Source organism: Meles meles, chromosome 18 (genome assembly GCF_922984935.1).
Source record: "Meles meles chromosome 18, mMelMel3.1 paternal haplotype, whole genome shotgun sequence".
In the NCBI taxonomy this organism is placed as follows: domain Eukaryota; kingdom Metazoa; phylum Chordata; class Mammalia; order Carnivora; family Mustelidae; genus Meles; species Meles meles.
In genome coordinates, this window is record NC_060083.1 from 21,177,975 (window position 1) to 21,203,278 (window position 25,304).

General features: G+C 40.3%; 1 protein-coding gene across 2 annotated transcripts; it reads left to right on the top strand.

Moving 5' to 3' along the window:
* Nucleotides 1-4,373: 4,373 nt before the first annotated feature.
* On the top strand, nucleotides 4,374-23,014 carry WSB1 (WD repeat and SOCS box containing 1). Of its 2 annotated transcripts, XM_045985511.1 has the most exons (9): nucleotides 4,375-4,706; nucleotides 11,575-11,743; nucleotides 12,556-12,824; nucleotides 13,985-14,116; nucleotides 16,311-16,411; nucleotides 18,687-18,859; nucleotides 19,386-19,499; nucleotides 20,992-21,099; nucleotides 21,809-23,014. In XM_045985511.1, exons 1-9 carry the CDS (start codon nucleotides 4,667-4,669, stop codon nucleotides 21,966-21,968), a joined length of 1,266 nt encoding a protein of 421 aa, XP_045841467.1. In that variant the 5' UTR covers nucleotides 4,375-4,666; the 3' UTR covers nucleotides 21,969-23,014. The 2 variants fall into 2 exon arrangements, with proteins under 2 accessions (XP_045841468.1, XP_045841467.1); XM_045985512.1 differs by lacking the exons at nucleotides 18,687-18,859; nucleotides 19,386-19,499; nucleotides 20,992-21,099; nucleotides 21,809-23,014 and adding an exon at nucleotides 17,282-18,329 and having other exon boundaries at nucleotides 4,374-4,706.
* Nucleotides 23,015-25,304: the final 2,290 nt, after the last annotated feature.

Sequence of the window (25,304 nt, forward strand, 5' to 3'; positions counted from 1 at the left end):
TTCTGAAATAAGATCCTGTAAGAATCCTTCCCAATTTAAGAGGTTGATTATTTATGTATTTAAGAAGTTTGCCTGTAACTTTGGAGATCTGTGTAGGTGCATAGCAGGAATCCATTTGCATTATTCCTACTTGGGAGACTATGTATTCTCCAAAAACATGGGGCGCCTGGGTGGCTCAGTGGATTAAGCCGCTGCCTTCGGCTCAGGTCATGATCTCAGGGTCCTGGGATCGAGCCCCGCATCGGGCTCTCTGCCCCGCAGTGAGCCTGCTTCCCCCTCTCTCTCTCTGCCTGCCTCTCTGCCTACTTGTGATCTCTGTCAAATAAATAAATAAAATCTTAAAAAAAAAAAAAAAAAAAAAAAAAAACAGTTCATGGTCGTGAACTGGACACAATCATGACATGAAGGGAAATACACCTACAATGTCCATACGAGCAATGAAAAGTTAATTACAGAAGAAGGCCACCTTTCTGTGCTGTATTCTGGCAGAGGAAGGGGAAAAGTTCACCTCCCAGTGATGTTAAGTTTACCTACAATGATGTGGTGAAAAGTCTTGTTTTGTATTTTGAAGATTTTATTTACTCCCAACATGGGTGGAAATTTATCTACATTTATCTACAATTTATCCACACCCAACATGGGACTCCCATTCACGACCTTGAGATCAAGAGTTGCACACTCCACAGACTGATACAGACAGGCCCCCCTGGTGAAAAGGTTTTTTTATTAATATAGGAAAATATAATAGGAAAGAAAAAAGGTAACACACAAAATTTTTTTTTTTTTAAAGATTTTATTTATTTATTTGACAGAGAGAGATCACAAGTAGACAGAGAGGCAGGCAGAGAGAGAGAGAGGGAAGCAGGCCCCCCGTCGAGCAGAGAGCCCGATGCGGGACTCGATCCCAGGACCCCGAGATCATGACCCGAGCCGAAGGCAGCGGCCTAACCCACTGAGCCACCCAGGCGCCCCAACAAAATTTTATATTGTGATCTACTCCACCATTCTAATTATTTACATATTCATGTAAAAAATAAATACATGTTTATTCTCCTTGAACAAAAGAATATAATAATTATTACTCCCCATTTCTCTACTTATGCACCTGTCAGTATAAGAAGGTGGTATAGAAAAGAACACATCCTTAAAGATGTATAACTAAATAAAAATACCAGACTGTTAATACAACTTTTTTTTTTTAAAAGATTTTATTTATTTATTTGACAGAGAGAGATCACAAGTAGGCAGAGAGGCAGGCAGAGAGAGAATGAGAGGGAAGCAGGCTCCCCGTGGAGCAGAGAGCCCGATGCGGGACTCGATCCCAGGACCCTGAGATCATGACCTGAGCCGAAGGCAGCGGCTTAAACCACTGAGCCACCCAGGCGCCCTGTTAATACAACTTTTTGCTGAGATGTAAGAAAAGGGAACAAGGAAGGCTAAAAAAAATTTTTTTTAATTATATGTCAAGATACTAAATGCTGGTTCAAAAATTTCAAAAAGAAATAATATCTACATAGCAAAAATTACAAGTCAATCAGCCTTACTAGTTAATTGCATAACAGCAATGCTTTCTAAATAACTCAAGAATGAGATTTAGGAGAATGGGTTTTTAGTGGTTGGGTCAGCTTTGTTTTGGAAATGAGTCTTTTCCAGAATTTCCACTTATTATTTTGATTATACATATATTTAAGGTCATTTTAATGGCTCTTTGCCAATCCCTTATTTTTTTTAATGAGATTTTGATCTCTCAGCTTTGCAGTTAGCTGTGATTACTTACTATCTACAAAAACAGTATCTAACACGTATCTCACACTTAGTGTCTGACACTGTGTCAGATAAATTCACTTAATTCTCAAAACTGTGAAGTAGGTATTATTACTATCTCCATTTTATAGGTAAGAAAGACTAAGGCATAGGGAGGCTAAATAATTCACCCATGGACACAGCGCTAGTCAAATTTTTAAAAGACAGAAGGAAATACACCAAGGTATTGATGGTGGTTTCTCAGGGGATAGCTTTATAAAGGATTGTTAAGAGAGATGACATAACGAGGGTAAAATCTTGAGCTAAGACAGAGACAGCTGAGCTGGAACAGAGAGGACAGATTACAGATCAGTTTGAGAAAATATGGGCAGAATTAGTGGATTGAGGCCAGGTAGGGTTGAGGGAGAGGTGAAGGAGTCTAAGAATGCCCCCACCTTGGGGCACCTGGGTGGCTCAGGGGGTTAAGCCGCTGCCTTCAGCTCAGGTCATGATCTCAGGATCTTGGGATTGAGCCCCCCCGCATCAGGCTCTCTGCTCAGCATGGAGCCTGCTTCCCCCTGCCTCTCTGCCTACTTGTGATGTCTCTCTGTCAAATAAATTTTTAAAATGTTTAAAAAAAAAATGCCTCCACCTCTGGTTGGGTGGCTGGTTGGACATATTTACTAGGATAGGGAATATAGATGTTAAGAGCAACTTTGGGAGAGGAGATGATGTATTCAGTTTTGGAGTGCTGAGCTTTATTCTAAGTATCTGAATATGCACATTTTAAGCTCAAGAGAGAGGTCAGGTAGGTCTGGACTTAGCTGGTTGTTAAACCCAAAAAAGAGGTTGCCATAACCCAGGGTTAGTGTGGAAGAAGAAAAAGGCTGTGGGTCAAGGACAGAACTCTGAAGAACCTTCCACTATATGGGATATGCAGGGGATAAGATGGCCATTCAGATTTGACATTAAAATAACAAAGCTATGAAATGCCAGATACAGATTTGCTTTTCAAGCTTGGTTTCATATATGAGATAGCATGGAAGTAGGGCAGGATAGTCAGACAAGTTTGAGTTCAAATCTAGCACTTTGCCTCTAAGTAGCTCCGTGCCTGTTGTCAAGTTAGTGTGAAATGTGAATGATTAATATGCTACTCATACTGTTGTGGGTATTAAATGAGCTAATCCATAAAAGCACTTATATGGAACAGTGTATAGCATGTAGCACGGATCCAAAAAATATTAGATATTATCACTATTGAGTACAAATAGTAAAACTGTTTTTCATTACATTGTTGTACTTTGGTTGAGAAAATGGTCAGGAAGTTTGCTGGAGAGCAGGAATAACTACAGTGGAATTAAACAACTGTCTAAAAAAGTCACTAAAGGATTTCAGGCAGTCAAGAACTGGTATTTTCTATGAATTTGTAGTATAAGTAAACAGAGGTACTAGCAGTTGGTTAAGACAACGAAAAGGGACTGATAGAAATATTGATATATGAGTCACAAGACTGCGTTAAAATTGTTTTGTTCTATTCTAAATACTCAACCACTAGCCCCTGTGCCTGGCACACAGTAAGCCGTCAATAAATTTGTTGCCTGAAAATAAAAGAGAGGGGTTGATTTCTTTTACCTGCTACTAAACATTTCATTATTGGAATAATTAACACGCAAAGAAAAGTAGACATGCCTGACGTGCTGTGATTTGAGAACTCCCTGAAGAGTCTGACTCATGCAACTCCCCTCCCAGCAGTTATCTGTCACATACTTGAAATTCCCAGCCTTGGATGTCCTCCAGTGGAACACGGATTAGAGTCCACAGAAGGGCCCCTTAAAATGCAAGTATGTCATCTGTGATCGGGAAGCAATGTGGCTTTGGTCGACAGGCACTTTCATCAGCCCTGTGTGAATAACTAGCTGCCTGCCGGAGACCCGACCCGGTCTGCCTCGGAGAGGCCAGGGCAGGGCCGAGCCTTGCGGGGCTGCCCGGATGCAGGAGCAGCCAGCACAAGGCAGCGCAGGGAGGTCCCTGGGCTGGGTGGGTCCCCCGCATGCCGGGTCACCTCGACCCTTGCAAACACCGGCCGCCAGGTCAGAATGACCGCCGTCCGCACGGCTGGGACACCGCGATCGGTGTTCATTCTCATCTCATTTTTTGCATCAAGCACGTGAGGGCTGGGGAGGCGGCCAAATCGGGGTAAAATCTGAAATGTCTTTTTTGTTCTTTTTGGTCCAGCCACTTTAAATTTCACGCCATCTTTAAGCGGTGGCCTAAGAGGTATTATACGATTCCCCGTTTGCCTTTTCGAAGGCATCTGAACTTAGAAATACAGACCACGCTATCGTTCCGGGGGCCGCGGAAGGGAAGAACAAAACCGAGCTAGAAGCACAGCTCGGACTCAGCGATCCGGCCTCGGGTGGGCTGGGGATGCAGCCCAGATTCCGCCTTTGCCTCCGCGCTCTTCCTGCCCCAGCCTGTCCTGTCCTCGCAGAAACGCACGCGCGCACCCGGCGGGGGGCGGGGCACCGAGCCCAGGCAGTCACGTCCCGAGCATCGGGGGGCGGGGCTTCGGGCGATGGCGTCACGAGACCCCGCCCGCGCTGCCCTGCTATCTCCCGCGCCGCCCGCCATTTTGTCTTCAGTGTCTGGTTTGCGGTCGGCGGTGGTGGAGGAAGTGTCTTGGTCCGTAGGCTTGAGGCAGGGAACGGGGTCTATTGTCTGTGTTTGACTCCGTAGTTTGGTCCGAGGCCTTCCGGAGCTTTCCCAGGGGAGTCGGCAGAGGCTCCCGCTTCCGCCCCCGCCCCTCCCCTCCGTCCCCCGGTCCGGGAGGGACCGAGCCCGCGTCACGCCCCTCAGCGCCCGCCGATCCCTTCTCTGTTGTTGCGTCCGCATCGCACCTCCGGAATCAGACGGTGCCCCATAGATGGCCAGCTTTCCCCCGAGGGTCAACGAGAAAGAGATCGGTGAGGAATGGGTCGGTGGGTGAGAGGTCTGGTGAGCTTTCGGGGCCGCGGAGAGTCCCCGGGGGAGGAAGAATCTAAGCGAAGAAGGGGTGAGCCGGAGCCAAGCCCTGGAGCATAGAGGAAGGAAGCGGCCCTGTTGGTGGGTGTCGCCGAGGGGTAAATGGGGTCATCAGTGATGGAGCGTCTACTGTGCGCGAGGCTAGGAGGGAGGCAGTGGGCGGATCTTCGGGTTCAGGGGAACCTGGGCGCCCCGGGCCCTCCTGACTGTGGTCGGGGGCGGACACCCACCCCCGGGGGACCCCAGTTTCCTTTAAGGAGGAACGCGCATGATCATTCTCCTGGGATTCTCTGGGCGTCGAGTGGATAGGCCAGTGCTGGGCAGGTCTGGGGACACTTAATTTTACGACGCGAAAAGTAAACTTGCGTGTTCTGCGTGTAATGAAAGGGGAGGGGTCCTCAGGTAGGTATATCAGCTATTCCTAAAGGAGAAATACGACCGAAGAGGTGCCAGCGACCTGGAAAAAGCAGCATTTTTTTTTTTAAAGCAGCATTTTTAAAAAACGGTGTGGCGTTAAGGAAGGCAGCGGCTAAGGGGAGGAGACTGGATTATCTTTTCTACACAGAGGAGCGGGGAGGAGCAGAATGGTTGGGTGGAACGATACGAGTAAAGCTGTTGTACTGAAAGAGCACACTCTGAAAAGGCGGCCTAAAACCTGGTCTGGAAGCTAGCCCCTGCCACAGCGAAGTCAGGGCAATAGACCCTGGAGGCTGTACGTCAAGTCGTTGAGAGCACCTCGCATTTAAATTCCCCCTTAACGGGAAAGTAACTGGAATAATTTTGGGGGAGTTGGTGCTGTGCATTGATGGATGGGCTTAGTAAACATTGAACTTACCAAGTTGTGTGATACATCTTAAATATAAATGTAGTTTTCATTAAAAAAAAAAAAAAAAAAAAGACTTGGCACCCCGCCCCGCAAAAAACCCAGCGCCACACTACTGTGTTAATTAAATGAAAATTGGAAGTGGTTACTGGGCAAAGACCCTTTGCATTTCCTCTTTCTTTATGTATGCCTTTAAATATATGGAGGGGGGTACTTCTAGACCGAGGGAGAAGCTGAAGTAACCAGTAGGCCCTCTATCCTGTATGTGAGCACTTTTTGTATCTAGAGACAGCTATCTTAGAATTCTGGACTTTTGTTCTCTTAAGGATAAGGTTAAATGGCAAGTTAGAAGCGGACTTTAACCCTGTTTCTAATAACTGTTTTACATACACAGGGAAGGGGTACCTGGGTGGCTCAGTGGGTTAAAGCCTCTGCCTTTGGCTCAGGTCATGGTCTCAGTTTCCTGGGATCGGGCTGCAAATCCCCGAGTCGGGCTCTCTGCTCAGCAGGGAGCCTGCTTCCTCCTCTCTGCCTACTTGTGATCTCTGTCAAATAAATTTATTTATTTACTTATTTGAAGATTTAAATAAATCTTTAAAAAAAATAAATACACAGGGAAAACAAAATGCATGCCTACTTTTTATTTTAACTGTATTTTAAGACTAGGAAGTAGGTGCTGAAGTCAAACATGGGACCGAGAAATTCTTTAGTCCAGTTGAGTCCAATGGGCTTTTTTCCTCCCTGCTGCACGATAGTATCACAGAGAAGTGATCTGCCTTTCATTTATCTGTTACTTTATCTTTAAACTATTTTGAAAACTTTCCAGTCCTGCCTTCCAACGGCTGAGTAGAGCTTCTGAGCATACCTGTCTAAGGTAGAAGAACCTGCCACACGGAGTAATAGCCTTTGCAGTTAACTGTTTTCAAATTTAGTTACATCTCAGTGTTATTTCCTGGCTGTGGTATAAAATTATTAGCCAGGTCCCAAATATCTGAAGGAACTTGGGCCTTTTCTAAGCTTTAGAACCCCCCCCCCCCCCCAGCCCATTTTTTGTTTCTTCGTTTGTTTCTTTCTTTGGAAGTACCATTTGGATACAGAGTTAGACAGTAATATCTCTGTGTAGCTTTGTATCTTTCAGTAAGGACTTCGCTTTCCCCCTTTTTTTCTTGAGTATTAATTACAGCTCTTCGGTTTATCAAGTGCTGAAAAGAGGAGAGGCAGGATTCCTAGACTGATTAAAGAAGTCTTGTGAGACAGGGAGTAGTACTGCCTGGAGCTGCTGCGCTCTTTCACAAGGCACTACCACAGATCCTCCCTTTCTGGTGATGAAATTGCGGAGAGGAATGTGAAGAAGGAGCTAAATCTGGTTCACTGGGTTCAGCAGTAACTCGGTGTGTTACTACTGTACAGATAATTGTATTTTATGGCTGAGTTCCCATGGTAGGCAGCTTTTCCCTTATACAAGGTCATTAAATCATATATCTCTTACGATACTCATATTAAACAGCTGCAGGTCATAAAGGTTTAACTTACATTTTTTTTTTCCCAAAGCACTTCATTATAACCTTTTGCTACTTGATAATATTGTACCAGTAAGTATCATTAAATGAGTGCTTGAATCATTTGATGGCAAAGATCATTGGGGGAGGAGGAGAAATCATTTGATGTGCCTGTTAACAGGCAAGGAAACACCAAGTTAATTGCTAATACTTGTGACAGTATAGCATTTACTTATTTGGTAGTTTTTTGTTTTTGTTTTTTTTTTAAGATTTTATTTATTTATTTGACAGATGGAGATCACAAGTAGGCAGAGAGGCAGGCAGAGAGAGGGGAGGAAGCAGGCTCCCTGCTGAGCAGAGAGCCCGATGTGGGGCTCGATCCCAGGACCCTGGGATCACGACCTGAGCCGAAGGCAGAGGGTTTAACCCACTGAGCCACCCAGGCACCCCTTACTTAGTAGTTTTAAAATAATGATCCCATTTCTTGAATGTCTATGTGTTTAAGAACAAATTAGCTTATTATTCATGGTCTTTGTTATTTGAAACAATTTTTGGTTGTTAATTTCCTACACTTGATCTTAGCCAAAAGGCCGAGAAGCGATTGGTTGTTAATTTCCACCTTTATACCAGAAGAGTTTTGTGATTGTGGTCAAGGTAAAAGAAAAATAGAGTGATGCTAAAGTACAGAGTAAAAAAAGAGTCTTTTGTGGGAAAGTTAATCTTGCTTGCTAAAGGAGTGGTGTGTTCTAGTCTAATTAAGCAGATGTTTTTAAAGTTGAATGCAAGGGCCAGTCTTCTATTTTTTTGAGGTAGAAGATACATGAATATACTCATCAAGTTTAGCTAGGGGTTTTCTCTTGAAGATGATGCTTGGGTTTTTTGGTTGAAAAAATTTTTCCAGTTGAATTTTAAAACTTGTTTCCCTGACTTATGAACTTTCTTTTTCCTTCAAAAGATAGGATTAAACAGAAACCCAAGTTATGTTTAAAAAAAAAAAAAAGATTTAGGCAGGGGTTGCAAATTCAGGAATCAAGCACATGAACTACCATGGTGAGATTGACCATCTGTGTGTGTAGCCTTGGAGGACTATAAGGAAAAGCCATATAAGGAACAGCAAGCCCTTTCAAAAAAATCATTTGTAGGGGCGCCTGGGTGGCTCAGTGGGTTAAGTAAGCCTCTGCCTTCAGTTCAGGTCATGATCTCAGGGTCCTGGGATCAAGCCCCGCATCAGGCTCTCTGCTTAGCAGAGAGCTTGCTTTCCCCTCTCTCTCTGCCTGCTGCTTTGCCTACTTGTGATCTCTCTCTCTGTCAAATAAATAAAATCTTAAAAAAAAAAAAGTTAAAATCATTTGTATATTTCAAAAAAAAAAAAAGGAAAGGAAATCATTCTGCAGGCATATGAGGGTCACTGGTTTGTGGATTTTATGTTAAAGTCACGTAACTGCTGGTGAAAATAATGTCCCCTTATGCTTTATGAATACAGTTGGGGTGGAGAGTAGGTGGGGGTTCTGCTCCTTTGATCAAACCACACCTGACGTGTTGTGTTTAGTTCTGGGTGCCACTTTTATGAAGACCATTACGAACTGGAGTTTCTCCAGAGAAGTGTTGTAGGCAAAGGTGGGGAATGGACTTGAAACCATGTATCTAAGGAGTGATTGAAAGGCCTATGGCAGTTTATTTATTTATAAATGAAAAGATTTACTTGCTGATGTCATGGCTGTCTTCAGTATATGACTATCATGTGAGAGCAGGATTAAGCTTATTCTCTTAAGTCAGAACCAGGACTGGGTGGGTCAAGTGGCAAGGAGGAAGATTTATTTTTTTGTTAAGGATTTTATTTATTTGAGAGAGAGCACAAAGGGAAAGCAGACTCCTTGCTGAGCAGAGAGCCCAACATGGGGATCCATCCCAGGACGCCGGGGTCATGACTGGAGCCAAAGGTAGATGGACGCTCAACTGACTCAGCCACCCAGGCGCCCTAGGAGGAAGATTTTTGAGTCATCAGAAGGAAAATTTTTAATAATGTCAGCTCCACAAAAACACAGTAAGCCTTACGAGGTATTCATATTTCTGAATATTATAGAAAAAATAGGTCTCAATTTTGTTTACTTTTTATGTATTTTCTTTGGACTTTATTTTTGAGTACTCTACACTCAACATGGGGTTCAGACCTACACAACCCCGAGATCAGCAGTCACATGTTCTGCTGACTCAGCTAGCCAGGCGCCCCTGTTTTACTTTTTATTTTATTTATTTATTTAACAGAGAGAGATCACAAGTAGGCAGAGAGATGGGGGGAAGCAGGCTCCCCGATGAACAGAGAGCCCGATGCAGGGCAGGACCTTGAGATCATGATCTGAGCTGAAGGCAGAGGCTTAACCCCCTGAGCCACCCAGGGTCCCCTGTTTTACTTTTTAAACCATAGCGTGTTTGTTAATGTATCGAAAACTTGGACAAGGAAATGTTGAAATCATTTAAGAATGGGAGCTTATACATGTGCTTTTATATTCACTCAGTAAATATTTACTGATCACCTGTCATATGCCAGGTGCTCCACTGGCTGTTGACAGAGCACACATTGAGACTTGAAGTGTCACCTGAACGAGTCCATGGGGGGCCGGTGTATGTATATACCTGCTCTAGCAATAAGAGCGTAAGTGGTTCTTATTTGAACTGCAATACATAGGATATGTGTAGTTTAGTTGTTGGGAAGTTTAAGCCCAAAACCTAAAAATAGTTAGCCAGAGAACTAATCACTGAATAGAAAGTAGGGAAACTAAAGAGATACTAATTTATACCTGAAAAGGAAGAGTAGCAAAATTTGAAATCAAGACCAGCCCAAGAGAGCAGTGGTGATATAGTGACTGATAAAGATTCTTTCCCCAAGTTGAGGAAATTCTGGCCAAGTTTGCATACACACCTGTATAGTAAGAGCTTGTTGATCATGCTTCTTGTTAAATGCAAACGAAGTCTCTGTACCTGGTGATGTGCCAGTTTTTGTTATCAATGATAAATATAAGTACTCTTTTCTTCTTCCAAGATCTTATTTATTTATTTGAGATCAAGCACGAGAGCGAGAGAACACAAGCAGGGGGAGCCGAAGAGGGAGAGGGAAAAGTAGATTTCCCACTGAGCAGGGTGCCTTATGGGCTCTTCCAGGACCCTAGGATCATGACCTGAGCCAAAGGCAGTCGCTTAACTGACTGAGCCACCCAGGTGCCCCTAAATTTAAGTAGTCTTTTTTGGGGGGGGGGGTGAAGATTTCATTTATTTATTTGACAGAGAGAGGGATCACTAGTAGGCAGAGAGGCAGGCAGAGACGGGGGGGGGGGGGGGGGGGGGGGCGGGGAGCAGGCTTCCTGCTGAGCAGAGAACCTGTTGTGGGGCTCGATCCCAGGACTCAGATCATGACCTGAGCCGAAGGCAGAGTAAATTTAAGTAGTCTTAACTAAATTAAAAACTTATGAGATTGTTTATTCTCTGTCCTTAGAAAACAAAAGAATTACTTTCAATTTTGGTCAGTTTATGGCCTACTATTAAGATGTTTGAGGATCACAAATGTAATACATTTTAAAGCAGCAATTGGGAGATTGTACTAAATAGCCATTAAGTCCTTTCTAGTTCTACGAATTTTATGATTTTTTTTGTGACCTGGGCCTGAAAAAATATTCATGTTGAGACGCCTGGCTGGCTCAGTTAGTGGAGCATGTGACTCTTGGTCTTGGGGTTGTGACTTTAGGCCCCTCATTGGGTTTGGAGGTAACTTTAAGAAGTCTTAAAAAAAAAGAAAAAATATTCATGTTTAAATAGACCACTTAATATTGCTTTCCTTTGAATAATGATATAGTGTTGTATTTTATAGTGGTTTGTGGTTTTTGAAAAATTACAAACTTAATTGGAAGATACTTTCTTACGAAGTGAGTTTGGCCTGTTGCATTTTAAATGTCAGTAATTTGATGAAAACATAAGGCAGTGCAAAAGTCAGGAGTTGAGTAATTGCTAACCCTGATATTACAGTACCTTAACCAGGGCTTTTTTTTTTTTTTTTTTTAAGATTTTATTTATTTATTTGACAGACAGAGATTACAAGTAGGCAGAAAGGCAGGCAGAGAGAGAGAGGGAGGGAGGAAGTAGGCTCGCTGCTCAGCAGGGTGAAGCTCCATCCCAGGACCCTGGGATCATGACCTGAGCGCAGAGGCTTTAACCCACTGAGTCACCCAGGTGCCCCTTAACCAGGTTTTTTAATTGAAGCTTTCTAAATAAGCTCGTGGGTGGGGAGATGTTGGAAAGCCACTTTATCAAAACTTGAAGATAGTTATTATCATTAAGGTTAGAAATCAGAACTCCTTAGACTTTGTCTGCATCGAAACTCAATGAAGTTGAGAGTCCCAAATTAATATTGAGTTGAGAGTCCCAAATTAATATTGAGGAAGTCTCAGATTCATTGTTGGTTATATGTGACGTCCTGTGTATCTTTTCTTCTTTTAGTGAGATCACGTACTATAGGTGAACTTCTAGCTCCAGCAGCTCCCTTTGACAAGAAATGTGGTCGTGAAAATTGGACTGTTGCTTTTGCTCCAGATGGTTCGTACTTTGCGTGGTCACAAGGACATCGTACAGTAAAGCTTGTTCCCTGGTCCCAGTGCCTTAAAAACTTGTAAGACTCTCTTTTTTGTATATTGTATGTCTTTGTAGAATTTACTGTTATCTGTGTGGAGTAATAGATTGTGATATTTAAGTTTTTCTTTGTAGTGTAGGATATTGTAAATGTATCTTAATCATAAGCTGAATATATTTATTGGAAAATTTGTGGGAAGAATTGTTTGGCCTTTTACAGTATGGACTACTTTCTCAGATGCTTTTGTGTCTTTGTATTAAAAAGCAGATTACTGGTTCCTTGGTAGTGTCTATATTGCCTTGTGCAAGGGAAGATGACTTTGTTATGTGATGCTTTTTGAATTTCACAGCATTTTATTAGGTAACAGCAGTATGGTGATCGTGTAATTAATTATTTTTATGTACTTTAAATTCCTCTGCTTGGATTTGTTTATTTGTTGAAAGTTTTTTAAAAATATATATTAAATTTCACCCTTTTTGTGTCTAGTTGACCTTTATATAAATATCTTAATCAGGTTTTTTGTTTTGTTTTTTGCTTGTTGCACTTACTTTAGGTTAGCTAAAGGAGTCCTAATTGATCATAGTGGTTCTGAGGAAAATTTTGACAAAGAAATTATACATTGCTTAATGTTAAACTTAATCTCTTAGCAACTGAAAATGTCTTGGTTTGAATTTATTTGGTCATACCCTCATAGCTAATTGCAAATATCTCCTCATCCATAGAATTCTGTTGTTATTTAGTATCATTATGGTAATAATTGAGGTTATTTTAATAAACATTTATCATTTAGTATCTGCAGGAGTCCAGAGTGCCTAATAACTAGATGTCAATCTGACCTTTTTTCCCCTCAGTCTCTTGCATGGCACCAAGAATATCACCAATTCAAGCAGTTTGAGATTGTCAAGACAAAATAGCGATGGTGGTCAGAAAAATAAGCCTCGCGAACATATTATAGACTGTGGTGACATAGTCTGGAGTCTTGCTTTTGGATCTTCGGTTCCAGAAAAACAGAGTCGCTGTGTCAATATAGAATGGCATCGATTCAGATTCGGACAGGATCAGCTGCTCCTTGCCACAGGATTAAACAATGGGCGTATCAAAATATGGGATGTATATACAGGTACGACGGGGCCATAGTTTGAAAAGCAAACCTTATTATTTTGTGATGCAGGGCATCTCTCATAGGCACTAGAAGATAAGATTTGAGATACTAACTTGCTGAAAAGCAAGAATTCATGCTATGAAAGTGTCTTTATGATTGGCCTACATAGCATCTTCTGTTCATGGTTTTATTTCATGAATAGAGTTCTCACTGCTTGGTCACTATTCAGAGAATATTACAGCAAGAAGGACATGTCAAAGGAATAAACATTAATTTTAATTTTTAATCCTTAATTTAGTTTAAATTAATAATTTAGTTTTGACTCAAATGGCAGGGTGTTTTTTTTTCATACTTTTTCAGTTGATAGCCTGGAGGCTTTCAATGCAAATCTGGTTTTAAAATTATTGTCTAACCTTTGGAAGTTTTAGTGACATTATATTTAAAGTTTAACCAGATAGGTTCAGTAGGTAAATTCTTTGGGCAATTAAATGTGAACTTGATATTCACTGACTAAAACAGTTCTGGCTGATGGTATGTACTCAAAATTTGAAGACATTTTTTAAAATGAGCGGGGAAACCAGGTACAGTAGAACACAGCAGGTGATGCTACTATTGAATGAGAACAGTGAGTCAGTAAATTTGATTGGATTCTTGAAAAAATTGAAGGAACGCACATAGATTTTCATAAAAAACAAAACTCTCAATATTAGATGCATAAAGCATATTTTCTCACTGATTATTCTTGAAAATTTAGGTTGTTGTGAGATAACATGAATCTTTTGGGGAGTTGGGCAGTCTGTTAGTAATCCAAGGCCAAGGAAAAGAAAAGGGAAAATTTGGTTTTATATTAAAATCATACTATACAAAGATTTAAAAATGATAATGTGGGTTTTCCTGATGGTAAATTAACTTGTTTGCGTTTCAGGAATTCTCTCTAAGCTGATCTAATAAATTTAGGTTTTGTTATCCTGGAAATAATCCATTTTACAACTGTATAAATAGAGAATCTTTAAAGGTGATAGTAAAAGCACAATTAAGTCTCTTTATGCTTGGGAGACTAAGAGGTGACAAGTATTTCTACACATATATATAATTTTTTATGGTGAAGAACCCTATTTTAAAGAGAAGCTGATAAAAATTAACAACATTGTCTTTTTTCCCTCTTCCACTGGATTTAGGAAAACTCCTCCTTAACTTGGTAGATCATACTGAAGTGGTCAGAGATTTAACTTTTGCTCCAGATGGGAGCTTGATCCTAGTATCAGCTTCAAGAGACAAAACTCTGAGAGTGTGGGACCTGAAAGATGATGGTATGTCTTTTTTACAAGCTGTGGAACAGAATGAGTTTCTTAACATCATTAATGAGAGATGCCAAGAAGTGTCAATCATCTGGGGCGTTTGACTTTAAAAGTGGCCTATGATCAAAGTTTCCTCTTCTCTTTTAATTGTTTGGTCCCTTCCCTTGTGATCAAATACAACCATGAATGTGACCCAGAACAGGAACCAGCAGTTACTATAAACAATCTTATATTACTCAGAAACTAACCACACAGATCTGTATCAGCTATATGAGGACAAAATCTGGTCAGTTTAGGGTTTTACAAATGAACTCGTCTGTGTTTATTTCCTTCATCTTAGGGAAGGTTGTTAACTTCATTTGCTTAGCAAAAATTGAAGTAGGTCTCGAAGTTACATATAATTTAGTAATTAATAAAATTTAGATTAAGATATTTATATACTAGGATTTATAACTCTAAAAGCTTATAAGCATAATAATAAGTTATATAAGTTAAGTAAGAAATTACTGAAGGACTTGCTATCCAGTATAATGAAAGGTATGTTAGGGATACTTGGGTGGCTCAGGCGGCTGCCTTTGGTTCAGGTCATGATCCTAGGGTCCTGGGATCAAGTCCCATATTGGGTTCCCTGCTCATCAGGACTTCTGCTTCTCCCTCCACCCGTTGCTCCCCCTGCTTGTGTACACTCTCTCTGACAAATAAAAATCTGTAATAAAAAGATAAATAAAAAGTATGTTAGTGTTAAGTACTCAGGTTTTATCTGAAACTTTGTTAATTGCAGTGCTTAGAAAGTTTGGAGAGCCTACCTCATTTAAGAGGACCAGAGATGAGCATCTCTTTCTGCTTCTTAGCCACTAATGAGAAAGTTTACAGTTTTAGCTAACACCTTATATTTAAGATCTGATAGTGCTCTAAGAGCCTCAGGCTCAAGGTTAAGGGCTTGCTTAGAAGTATTGCTGACTTCAACTGAAGGTAGTAGGAAACAAAAGTCTGAGGTTTGGAGACTTGTTCCAGCTGATGGGCTATAACATTGCCTGATAAAATAATATGCTTGTCTTACCAAACCATGATGGACCTCCTTTGCATCTTAGTGTTCTCTGAATTTTCAGCTGTTGAGGGGTGGAGAGATCCCAACAGTTACAACAGTTTGGTGGTTAAATTTTTATTTTCTTTTGCATATCAAATGCTGCTTGCTTTCTCAACACATTTTTTTTTAAAGATTTTATTTATTTGACAGAGATCACAAGTAGGCAGAGAGGCAGGCAGAGAGAGAGAGAAGAGGAAGCAGGCTCCCTGCTGAGCAGAGAGCCCAATGTGGGGCTTGGTCCCGGGACCCTGGGATCATGACCTGAGCTGAAGGCAGAGGCTTTAACCCGCTGAGCACCCAGGCACCCCTCAACACATTTTCAGTTGTGTGCATATGTTTTAAGAATATAGACTCAGGGACGCCTGGGTGGCTCATTTGGTTGGTTAAGCATCTGACTCTTAATTTCAACTCAGGTCATGATCTCAGGGTTGTGAGATCGAGCCATCCATTGGGCTCCATGCTTGGGCATGGAGCCTGCTTGGGATTCTCTCTCCCTCTCTCCCCTCCCCACCCCTCAAAAAAAATACATGAATTCAGTAAAATGTAAACTCAAGAGAGTTAGGACTTTGTCTTATTCATGGCTGTCTCCTCAGTGCCTGATATAGTAGACATTCAGTAAGTATTTGTAAAATTAAGAATTAAAATATCTGTAGACATAATTGTGTGCTTCAGATATAATGCACAGGGGCTTTGGAATGGAATGTAGGTTATCAGAAAGGAAGGATGAAAGGCATTTTGAAGTTGTTCCTCAGGTCTCAGCCTTGAAGTGTTCCAGTTCCTTCATTTGTAGAATAAGTGTATTAGACTAAAAGAATTCTATCTTCTATAGGTGAAGGGTCAGCAGACTTTTCCCTTAAGGGCCAGATGGTAACTATTTTAGGCTCGTGGACCATGCTGTCTCTGCCTTAGTTATCTCTGCCACTGTAGCACAACATAAACAGATGGGTATGATTGTGTTCCAGTAGAACTTTACCAAATAAGCAATTGGTTTATATCCAACCCTAGTTACAGATGAATCACTGCTGCTATAGGATTTTGTGATCTGTGATTCTGCCATTTTTGAAGTGCTGCTCATTTGAAGTGAACTCTCAGGTTAACACAGGTTTTCTTTTTGTTCAGGAAACATGATGAAAGTATTGAGGGGCCATCAGAACTGGGTGTATAGCTGTGCATTCTCTCCTGACTCTTCTATGCTGTGTTCAGTGGGAGCCAGTAAAGCAGTATGTATCAAAGTTCTTGTACATTCATTGTGAACTGGATTGTAATGATGTGTGCATAATCATTTTAAATCTAAGAAATCTGTTAAGTCTGTGCTCGGTGTCATGAATATCTTAAGTATTTTATTTCATGATGGAGAATTTGCATGAGGGAAATTAAATGTAGTTATTGATTGTGGAGTGAGAAATTAGATTGCTTTTAGTCAGTTAATATTCATAAAGTAAGGGGTATGTCAAATTTACTTTTTCGAAGCTCTAGGAAAGTTTATGTGCTATAGTAAAGTTTATGTGCTGTAGAAGAGATCTAGTCCAAATGTTAAGACATTCCCGCTAATTCTTCTCTGTTGTTCTATTTTTTTTGTCCAGTTTGCTGTTTAAAGTTTTGATTCCCAGCTGGTCCTGGACATTTAACTGAAAAAAAAGTAACTTAAAAATCTAATAATAAAAATAGCATTCATGTATATGTAGAGTGAATTATATGAAATGGACAGGGTCTGTCTGGCATAGCATACCTGTGGACAGATTAAGTATAAAGTGACTCTTGAGAGGGTTATGCTTTTTAATGAACTCTTTTAGTTGTCTGCCAGCTCTTAGTGTAGTTAAAGAGATCTTACTAGCTTCAGATGTTTATGAAAAATGGTGGAGTCCAAATTTGTGGGGTTTCAGAATACACTCTGAATTACTGGGGGTGGGAGGCTGGTTTTAAATGCATTTTATTTAGCCAAGAAGTATGTTAAAGTAATAGTTGGAAATGTTAGAAGTTTAGGAAAAAAAGTATTCAGTTCTTTAAAAATCATAAGAACAAAGCTAGATATTGACATTGCTATTTTAGGCTGTGTGTTTTCCATATGCTTCTTGCTTTCCCTGTCACAGGTGGTGGCAGCAATATTGGTGTGATTGAGGTTATGCTGGCACCACTCGCACACAGGCGCACAATGGTGTTAGCTGGGCAGAAAGAGTGGCATCTCTGGCTACCGGGCTGGGGGCGACCTTTACCATAGGATGAAGTAACCTTGCATTCGGCTGCAAGGTGTACTGTACGTACACAGGTGCTGGTCGATGTCCACTTTCTGCTTTTCTTTCTTTCTTTTTTTCTTTTTTAAAGTGATTTCCCCCGCAGTGAAACCCACTGACTCCAAGTAAATTGATCTTCCAGTCTCGTGGAATTGGGAGTCTGACTTGTGAAACCAATTTAATGTAATGTAATTGGCTTTCAAATGGTTTCTCTGTGCTGTTTTTTTGGAATTCTTTGAGTTGTTAGAGATACAGTAAGACTTCGATCCAACTTAAAATTTGTATTTATTTTTCTTTGGATCAACTTAAAATATGTATTTATTTTTCTTTGGAAGTAAAAATATTGTGTCTGTGCAGAAAAAAAGTAGCAAAAAGAATTATTTTACTCCAAGAGGAGAGATTGTCTTACTAGGATTGTTGTAAACCTCCAAGCTTGTATTTAATACAACTAGACTGAAGTAAACGTGTAAATCCTATTCAGAACTATTCTGCACAGTCTGAGTATTGATCTTATAGAATCGAAAACTATGTGTAAACTTGTACTAAAATAATTTAAATCTTTCATACTTAAAATGACTAATGATTGTGGTCTGTTTGGGAAATAAGATTCGCAAATTTGATTCACAGACATGTTGTTAATTGTAATATTTTCATAAGTTAGTCTTTTCATTTTGTAATGTAGTTTAACATCCTTGTTGTTTGCCAAAGAAATATCATTTGGCTGTGAAAATTCTCTTTGCTTGCAGTATCTGTTTCTCTTCCTAGGCTCACGTTGGTGACCCAAGCCTATTGTAAACAAGTGATTATCTCAAAGGGAGATGCCAGTGGAGTAACAATTTGTTAACATTACATTTTCTGTCTGTATATTTTTTAAAAATTTGGTAGTTTCTGGAAAAGAAAGAAGGGGGTTTGTAGTACTTAACCCTATTTATTTCTGTATATATTTTAGTTAATTAGCTTTTGGAATAAATGGATTTCAGTATAACTTTGTGGTTAAATTGCATTGCCTTTTTTATGTTTAGGCTTATTTTTAAATTAACATTTAACAGAAACATTTGAAATAGAATTTGCATGTCTACTTTAATTAACTTAAAGACTGATTTTTTAATCTGACTATGACACTGAGCATACATATTCTTTTAATTATTCATAATTTATAATGCTTAATATAATGTTAATTAAATTTAGTTATTTTAGATTAAGTTGTGCCATTTTGTCCTCTGTGTGTTTGAATGAAGCTATAACATTTGCCTTTTTATTGCAGGTTTTCCTTTGGAATATGGATAAATACACCATGATACGGAAACTAGAAGGACACCACCATGATGTTGTAGCTTGTGACTTTTCTCCTGATGGAGCATTACTGGCTACTGCATCTTATGATACTCGAGTATATATCTGGGATCCACATACTGGACACATTGTGATGGAATTTGGGTGGGTACAGCATGAATTAATTGTTGTCTGTGGTTCATCTCTGGCTGTTAGTATAACTTTTAAGAAACTACATGAATGATTAGAATCACTAACATGTGAGACTTAAAATTGTAGTCTGTCATAGTTTTAAATTTCAGTATCATTTAAGTCCTTGAATAATAAGAGCTTTAGATAAAAATTCCAAAAACAAATTTGGCTCTCTTGATACAGATCCTGTTACTGTCATTAGACAGTATATGACTCTGTAGAAGTGATAATTATATTTAGAGTTTCTTGTCAAGGTTTTTGAAAAACAGTTGAAACTGACATTGGAGTTAATCTTAGTGTCTTAAACCACATTGTGAAAAGATTAGTAATTCTTTTAAGATTCCTTTCATTTAATTTGAATCAGCTCTGCTCAGTCTCCTCAGCTGTGGTCATTAAGGCCTCTTCAAACATTATTCAGAGACAGATATATTTTGTACAGGAGTAGTTTTGCTTCTTGAAGTGACTCTCATTTTCACTGAAAACATGTATTTGACCTCAGGCACCTGTTTCCCCCACCTACCCCAATATTTGCTGGAGGAGCAAATGACCGATGGGTACGATCTGTGTCTTTTAGTCATGATGGACTGCATGTTGCAAGCCTTGCTGATGATAAGTAAGTGTGTGAATTATAGTTTGACCTGTTACTGTCTTCTAAAGATTTACTTTCATCTTTCTACTTACTGGAAACATTTTCAAGGCTTAACAAAAAAAGTCTCTCTGCAATGTGGGTTTTAGTGTCTGTTTCTCCAGACAAGACTTTGAGAGATGTGTGTCTTAAAGAATTTTGGCCTGAAGAAGAGGAATTGTGCAAACTAAAGATAATCCATGCCTTTCCCCGTGTTTCTTGTGTGTTAACTAGTGTAGGCAAACTGGATCTTTTTTTCAGTAATACCTTGTAAAGGTTGAAGAATGACATTTTCAAAGTGAAATAAATGGTAAAAGCAGAGTCACTTGTGTCCACTGCTTTTGAGGCTGCAAGATGAAATGTCACATGAGTAGGTGTACTACTTCTTGGTATGAAGCAGAACCTAGGTAACACCATTCCTTTTGCGGATGCTTCTATTATACAATGTGAATGGTATACAGTATTAATTAATTTGGTCACATTAATTCAGAAAGTGAGTCACTGTTGTCTTTCCAGAACAGAGAGTGTTGTTTTGTTTTTGCCAGCAATCACTGTTTCTCTCTTTGTTCAGATTGTGAATATCTGGTCTCTGCTGTTTCTAGACACCTTCTACCTATGTGAAAAGGTTTTTGTTTTTAAGATTTTTATTTATTTGTTTATTTATTTGACAGAGATCACAAGTAGGCAGAGAAGGAAGCAGAGAGAGGGGTGTGGAAAGCAGGCTCCCCGCTGAGCAGAGAGCCTGATGCGGGGCTTGATCCCAGGACCCTGGGATCATACCTGAGCCAAAGGCAAAGGCTTAACCCACTGAGCCACCCAAACGCCCCTGAAAAGGTTTTTTAAATAAGATTGGCAGATCTTGGTTCACAGACATGTTGTTAATTGCAGTATTTTCATAAATTAGTCTTTCCATTTTGTAATGTTGTTACATAATGTTAATGTTAACATCCTTGTTTGCCAAAGAAATTTCATTTAACTGTGCAAATTCTCAGATACTGAGTATAAGGAGCAGGATTCTGCTTGTGACCATTATGGATCTGAACACTGGGAAGGGAAGGCAACCATGCATTATAGTCTCTCTTTTTTTTTTTTTTAATTTTATTTATTTGATAGAGAGAGATCACAAATAGGCAGAGAGGCAGAAGCAGGCTCCCCGCCGAGCGGAGAGCCTGATGTGGGGCTCTATCCCAGGACCCTGAGATCATGACCTGAGCCAAAGGCAGAGGCTTTAACCCACTGAGCCACTCAGGCACCCCTGAGTGTGAGTTGATCCAAATTACTGATTGGTATAGGCTAGAAAATACTTTATAAAGCAAGTTAGAGGAATTGAGTTAGAGGACTTGCTTGCTGCAGTGACTGTGTGTATCTATGTGTGCTGTGTACTTTATGACTCAGTGGTATTTTTTGTCTAAAGTATTGATGCTGCTTTTACCTTAAATATCCTGCTAGATACTCAGTGGATAACTTATTTCCTTTCTAGAATGGTGAGGTTCTGGAGAATTGATGAGGATTATCCAGTTCAAGTTGCACCTTTGAGCAATGGTCTTTGCTGTGCCTTTTCTACTGATGGCAGTGTTTTAGCTGCTGGGTAAATTGATTTTTCTATTTTCTTTCTTTTTTTTTTTTTTTTTTTAAGACTTTATTTATTTATTCGACAGAGAGAGATCACAAGTAGGCAGAGAGGCAGACAGAGAGAGAGGAGGAAGCAGGCTCCCCGCCACCCAGAGAGCCTGATGCAGGGCTCTTTCCCAGGACCCTGAGATCATGACCCGAGCTGAAGGCAGGGGCTTTAACCCACTGAGCCACCCAGGTGCCCCTATTTTTCTATTTTCTTTAAGAGGCAGTTTAAGGTGGCTTTTATTTCATTTTTTAGATTTCATTTATTTATTTGACAGAGAGGGAGGAAGAGCAGAAGGGGTAGGCAGAGGGAGAAACAGGTTCCCTGCACAGCAGGGAGCCGGATGGGGGACTCCATCCCAGGATCCTGAGATCATGACCCAAGCCGAAGTCCAGTGCTTAACCGACTGGGCCAGCCAGGTGCCCTGAGGTGGCTTTTAGTCAAAGCAGCCAGTTTTTATTATCACTGAGTCTTCCATAAGGGTTTCTTATAATACTGTTAGGTTGTCATAAAGAAGATCATTGGTTAGTCCTCTTTAATTAGGTAAAACCTAACTAAAAGTGTGTAGTTTGTGACTGTCATACACAGCCTCAGATATTAGTTGTTTGAGCTGTAGGATGCTGAAATACGTGTACGAAGGTGACTGAGCTTGTGATGTTTTTTGTTGTTTTCTGTTTAGGACACATGATGGAAGTGTCTATTTCTGGGCCACTCCGAGGCACGTGCCTAGCCTTCAACATTTGTGTCGCATGTCGATCCGGAGAGTGATGCCCACCCAAGAGGTCCAGGAGCTACCGATTCCTTCCAAAGTTTTGGAATTTCTCTCCTATCGTCTCTAGAGGGTTCTGTCTTCCCTTGTCTTAGGGTCTGACAGAGCACACTTGGCACAAACCTCAAGCTTGACAGACTTCAAGTATCTGTTTTTCAAGGCTTAGAAGACTTATTTAATTTGATACATTCTTGTGCATTTTGATCATTTGAGCATATTAAAATATTATTTATAGACTATAGGAGAACTGTTTCCGGACATATCAAATGTAAATTTTTTTTTCTAAAATTTAACTGTGAAACCATATACATACATGTATATATTTAGATAAAAGCTGCTATGTGTTGAATGGACCCTTCTGCTTTTTTAACTTTTAGTTCCAACATGTATATACTGCTTCAGTAGAGCTGCAATACCTAGCTTCACTGTAAAATGGAAGGCATTTTTTTTTATTCTGGGCCATTGAATTAGATGGTAAATACTGGCTGAAGAAAGCTGGTTCCTGATTTTTAAAAATGCAAATTTGGTTGCGGGTGGGAGGAGTCAGGCATCTGATCTGCAGCTAAAACCCACAGGGAAGGGATCTTATTTTCTTTAGGAATGGCATCCGAGAGGTAGAATTTGAGTGTGACATTACTGAATAAAAACAGCCAGGGTATAACTAGGAAAAGGGTGCGCGCACGCGTGTGTATGTGTGTGTCCGTCCTGCATCGTCGTCGTCTCCCCCCGCCCCCATAACTATATAACCATTGCTGCGGGCCTTAATTTTGGAAATCAGCTTGCTACTTTAACCCCATGATATAAAGTATTACCAATTTTAGTCAATTTGAAAATTCCATCTACTGTATTATTGGTAAATATTTTGTTATTTGTACTAAAGGACAATTTTAAAACCATGGTTTTGCTTTTTTATTTTTATTTTTATGTTTTTTTACATGTATCATGTTTCTGCAGGGGGTAATATTGGTGATTTGCCAAAGAGAAGCAATCCAGTATATCTGCTTTTGCCTTCTGTTATTTATCTTACCTGCAGATATTAAGAATGTATGCATTATGTAAAATGCTTGATTATATATTTTTGAGTTTTTTTAATTAAAAACTTGTAAAAAAAAAAAAGCCCACTGTTGTAAACATTTCTTAAGTATGTTGGAAAGTTCAGTACTTTTGTGTCTCCAATGTAAGACTGATGCAAATTAAGCAAGAAGGGTAATGAACAGCAGGAGTACTAATGATTAAGAGTTAATGCTTCATGAATGCAGCTACCTTCATGGTGATTTGTTCTGGGAGGACTGTTGTAGTAATTAATACTTAAAAAGCACAGAAAATCCCCTCTGCAGTGCTGTGCCAAGGAGCCAGCCCCAGGAGTTCCACTGGCCACCCCAGGCACTGAGGTCCCCTGTGGTCTACCCAGGTAGCTAGGGGTTCCGCTCAAGAAGGGGGCAGCTCCCTTCGGGCCGGCTGCCATCCTGCTTCCAGGCCAACTCCTGCCTCCAGCCCTCTCCTCCCACCCCCACTCCCCAGCCTCCTTTCTCCTCAATGGGTTTAGCCACTGGTGCTTTGAAGCCTTTTGTTTTTATAAGATGGTTTTTGCAAGGGACCAAGCTTTTCCCACTGGGACCTTGCAAGGCAGGGAGCGTTCCCTGGTTTCTGTGCAGGTGGGTTCATTAAAGATGGTGTTTTCTTCTCTTAAAGTACAGAAAAGCTCTGGAACAAGGGGAAATAACTTGAGCAAAAGAAAAATAAAATCTTTTAGGGGAACCAACAGGCTTAGAGTAAGTCTATTTAAAGTAGCCAAAGGAAAGTCTAGTGATGTGGACCTTTTGAGGAGGCAAGATGAGCAAAACTTTCATCAGTCATGTGTGCTCTTGAGGATTTGGTTGTTGCCACTGAAATTATCTGGAAGTTCTTAAGAGTTGGCTCTCTGAAGGGTGCAAGTTACAAATTTGAAAGCCAATAGAAAATGTGCCTGTTACTTCTCGAGAATCCCATTATACAAAAAGTAGCACAAAATCATCTTTAAACCCGTCGTGATTTTTCTTTCTTGCATTTTACTTTGTAATCCATCTTTATAATTTGAAAATAATAAGATAGCATTACTTACTCTTTATACCATGAAATGATATACTCTCCAGCCAACATACCTGATCCGGTAAAAACTGCATTTTTTGGAAGATGCATTCTCTGAGAAGACCAAATTGCTTGCTACCTTTTCATGTGAAAATCATAGTGCCAAGGTGAAAGGAAGATTGCAGAATATATGTCAAGTGGAAACCTGCTCAAATGTTCCATTTGTCTGTGGAGGAGATAAAACAGGATGATAACTATTTTAGAGCTGGCTGACCAAGGGAGGGTAGGAGAGATGTGGTCGGGTCAGATTCTAGCTATGGGATTTTATCAAAACGATAACTGCTTTCTCTAATTTGCCAGAAGCATGCCATTTGGAGAACTGGCAAGAGATCATTTATGTTCAGATTGGATTTCCTATTTTAGGGCCACACAGGATGTTTCACACTCAACAGCCAAGCTGTCTTTCACAATTTCAGATAATTTAAATGACTTCAAATGACTTTAAGACCTGTAACTTGATCTTAGGTTAGCACACCTTAACTTTATAATCCTTGAGATCCCCTGCCTACTTGTGACAGAGTGAAGTTGGGTTCAGCTGGTTTTCGCTGCCCTCAAGGCAGCAAGACCAAAAAAGGCTGGACTGACTGTAGCGCATGCTTGTCAGTTGAGGCAGTGGCTGATGGGTGCAGGGGACTTGGCTGTCAGCCAGCCTGCCCAGGGATGAGAAAGTCCCAAGTATGAAGCCAGCATCATCTCACAAGCCAGAAACCGGGGGTGAATCCAGTCATCAGGTCAGTCAAGTGGAGGTTTGTGGGTGATCTTTTATCCAAGTAATTCTGACCAGGTTCGGGCCCAAGAATGTATTTTAACTATAGAATGTTTAGATTATAAAGCACCAGTAGAGTAGAGTTAAATTACCAGTAGTTTGGATGTCAGTTTCAGAATCTGGTAAAGCATCGATTTGTAGTATACTGGGGTTTTTTGTTTTTAAATCCCCTTGGAAGTAAGAGCTGTTAGCAATAAAGTACAACCTGGGGGGGGGGGGGGAATGCAACCTGGAGAAATGGTCATAGCTTTAGCTTGTATTTATGGTGAGATGTTTGGGAGTAATAAAGATTAGTAGATAATTTCATCCTGCCCTTTTTTGCTCTGTAAAGCTTGCTTGTAGCCAGAAGCAAAATATCTGGTTTGAATAAGGTATAAATTTATATTATAGGTAGTTGGGTAGCATTGTGTGGTTGTGGTTTGGCGTTTTATATAGGTTTAATATAGGTTTCCAGAGTCTGGAAAAAAGTTTAAGGCTGGGATTGGGAAAGGAACAATTTCATTCAATTTTTAT

Bases quoted from the DNA above. Each gene is read 5' to 3' on its own strand.
- WSB1 (XM_045985511.1), top strand. From the start codon at position 4,667: ATGGCCAGCTTTCCCCCGAGGGTCAACGAGAAAGAGATCG. The intron at 4,707-11,574 runs GTGAGGAATGGG...TTCTTCTTTTAG, and splicing joins GGTCAACGAGAAAGAGATCG to TGAGATCACGTACTATAGGT. The intron at 18,860-19,385 runs GTGGGTACAGCA...ATTTGACCTCAG, and splicing joins CACATTGTGATGGAATTTGG to GCACCTGTTTCCCCCACCTA.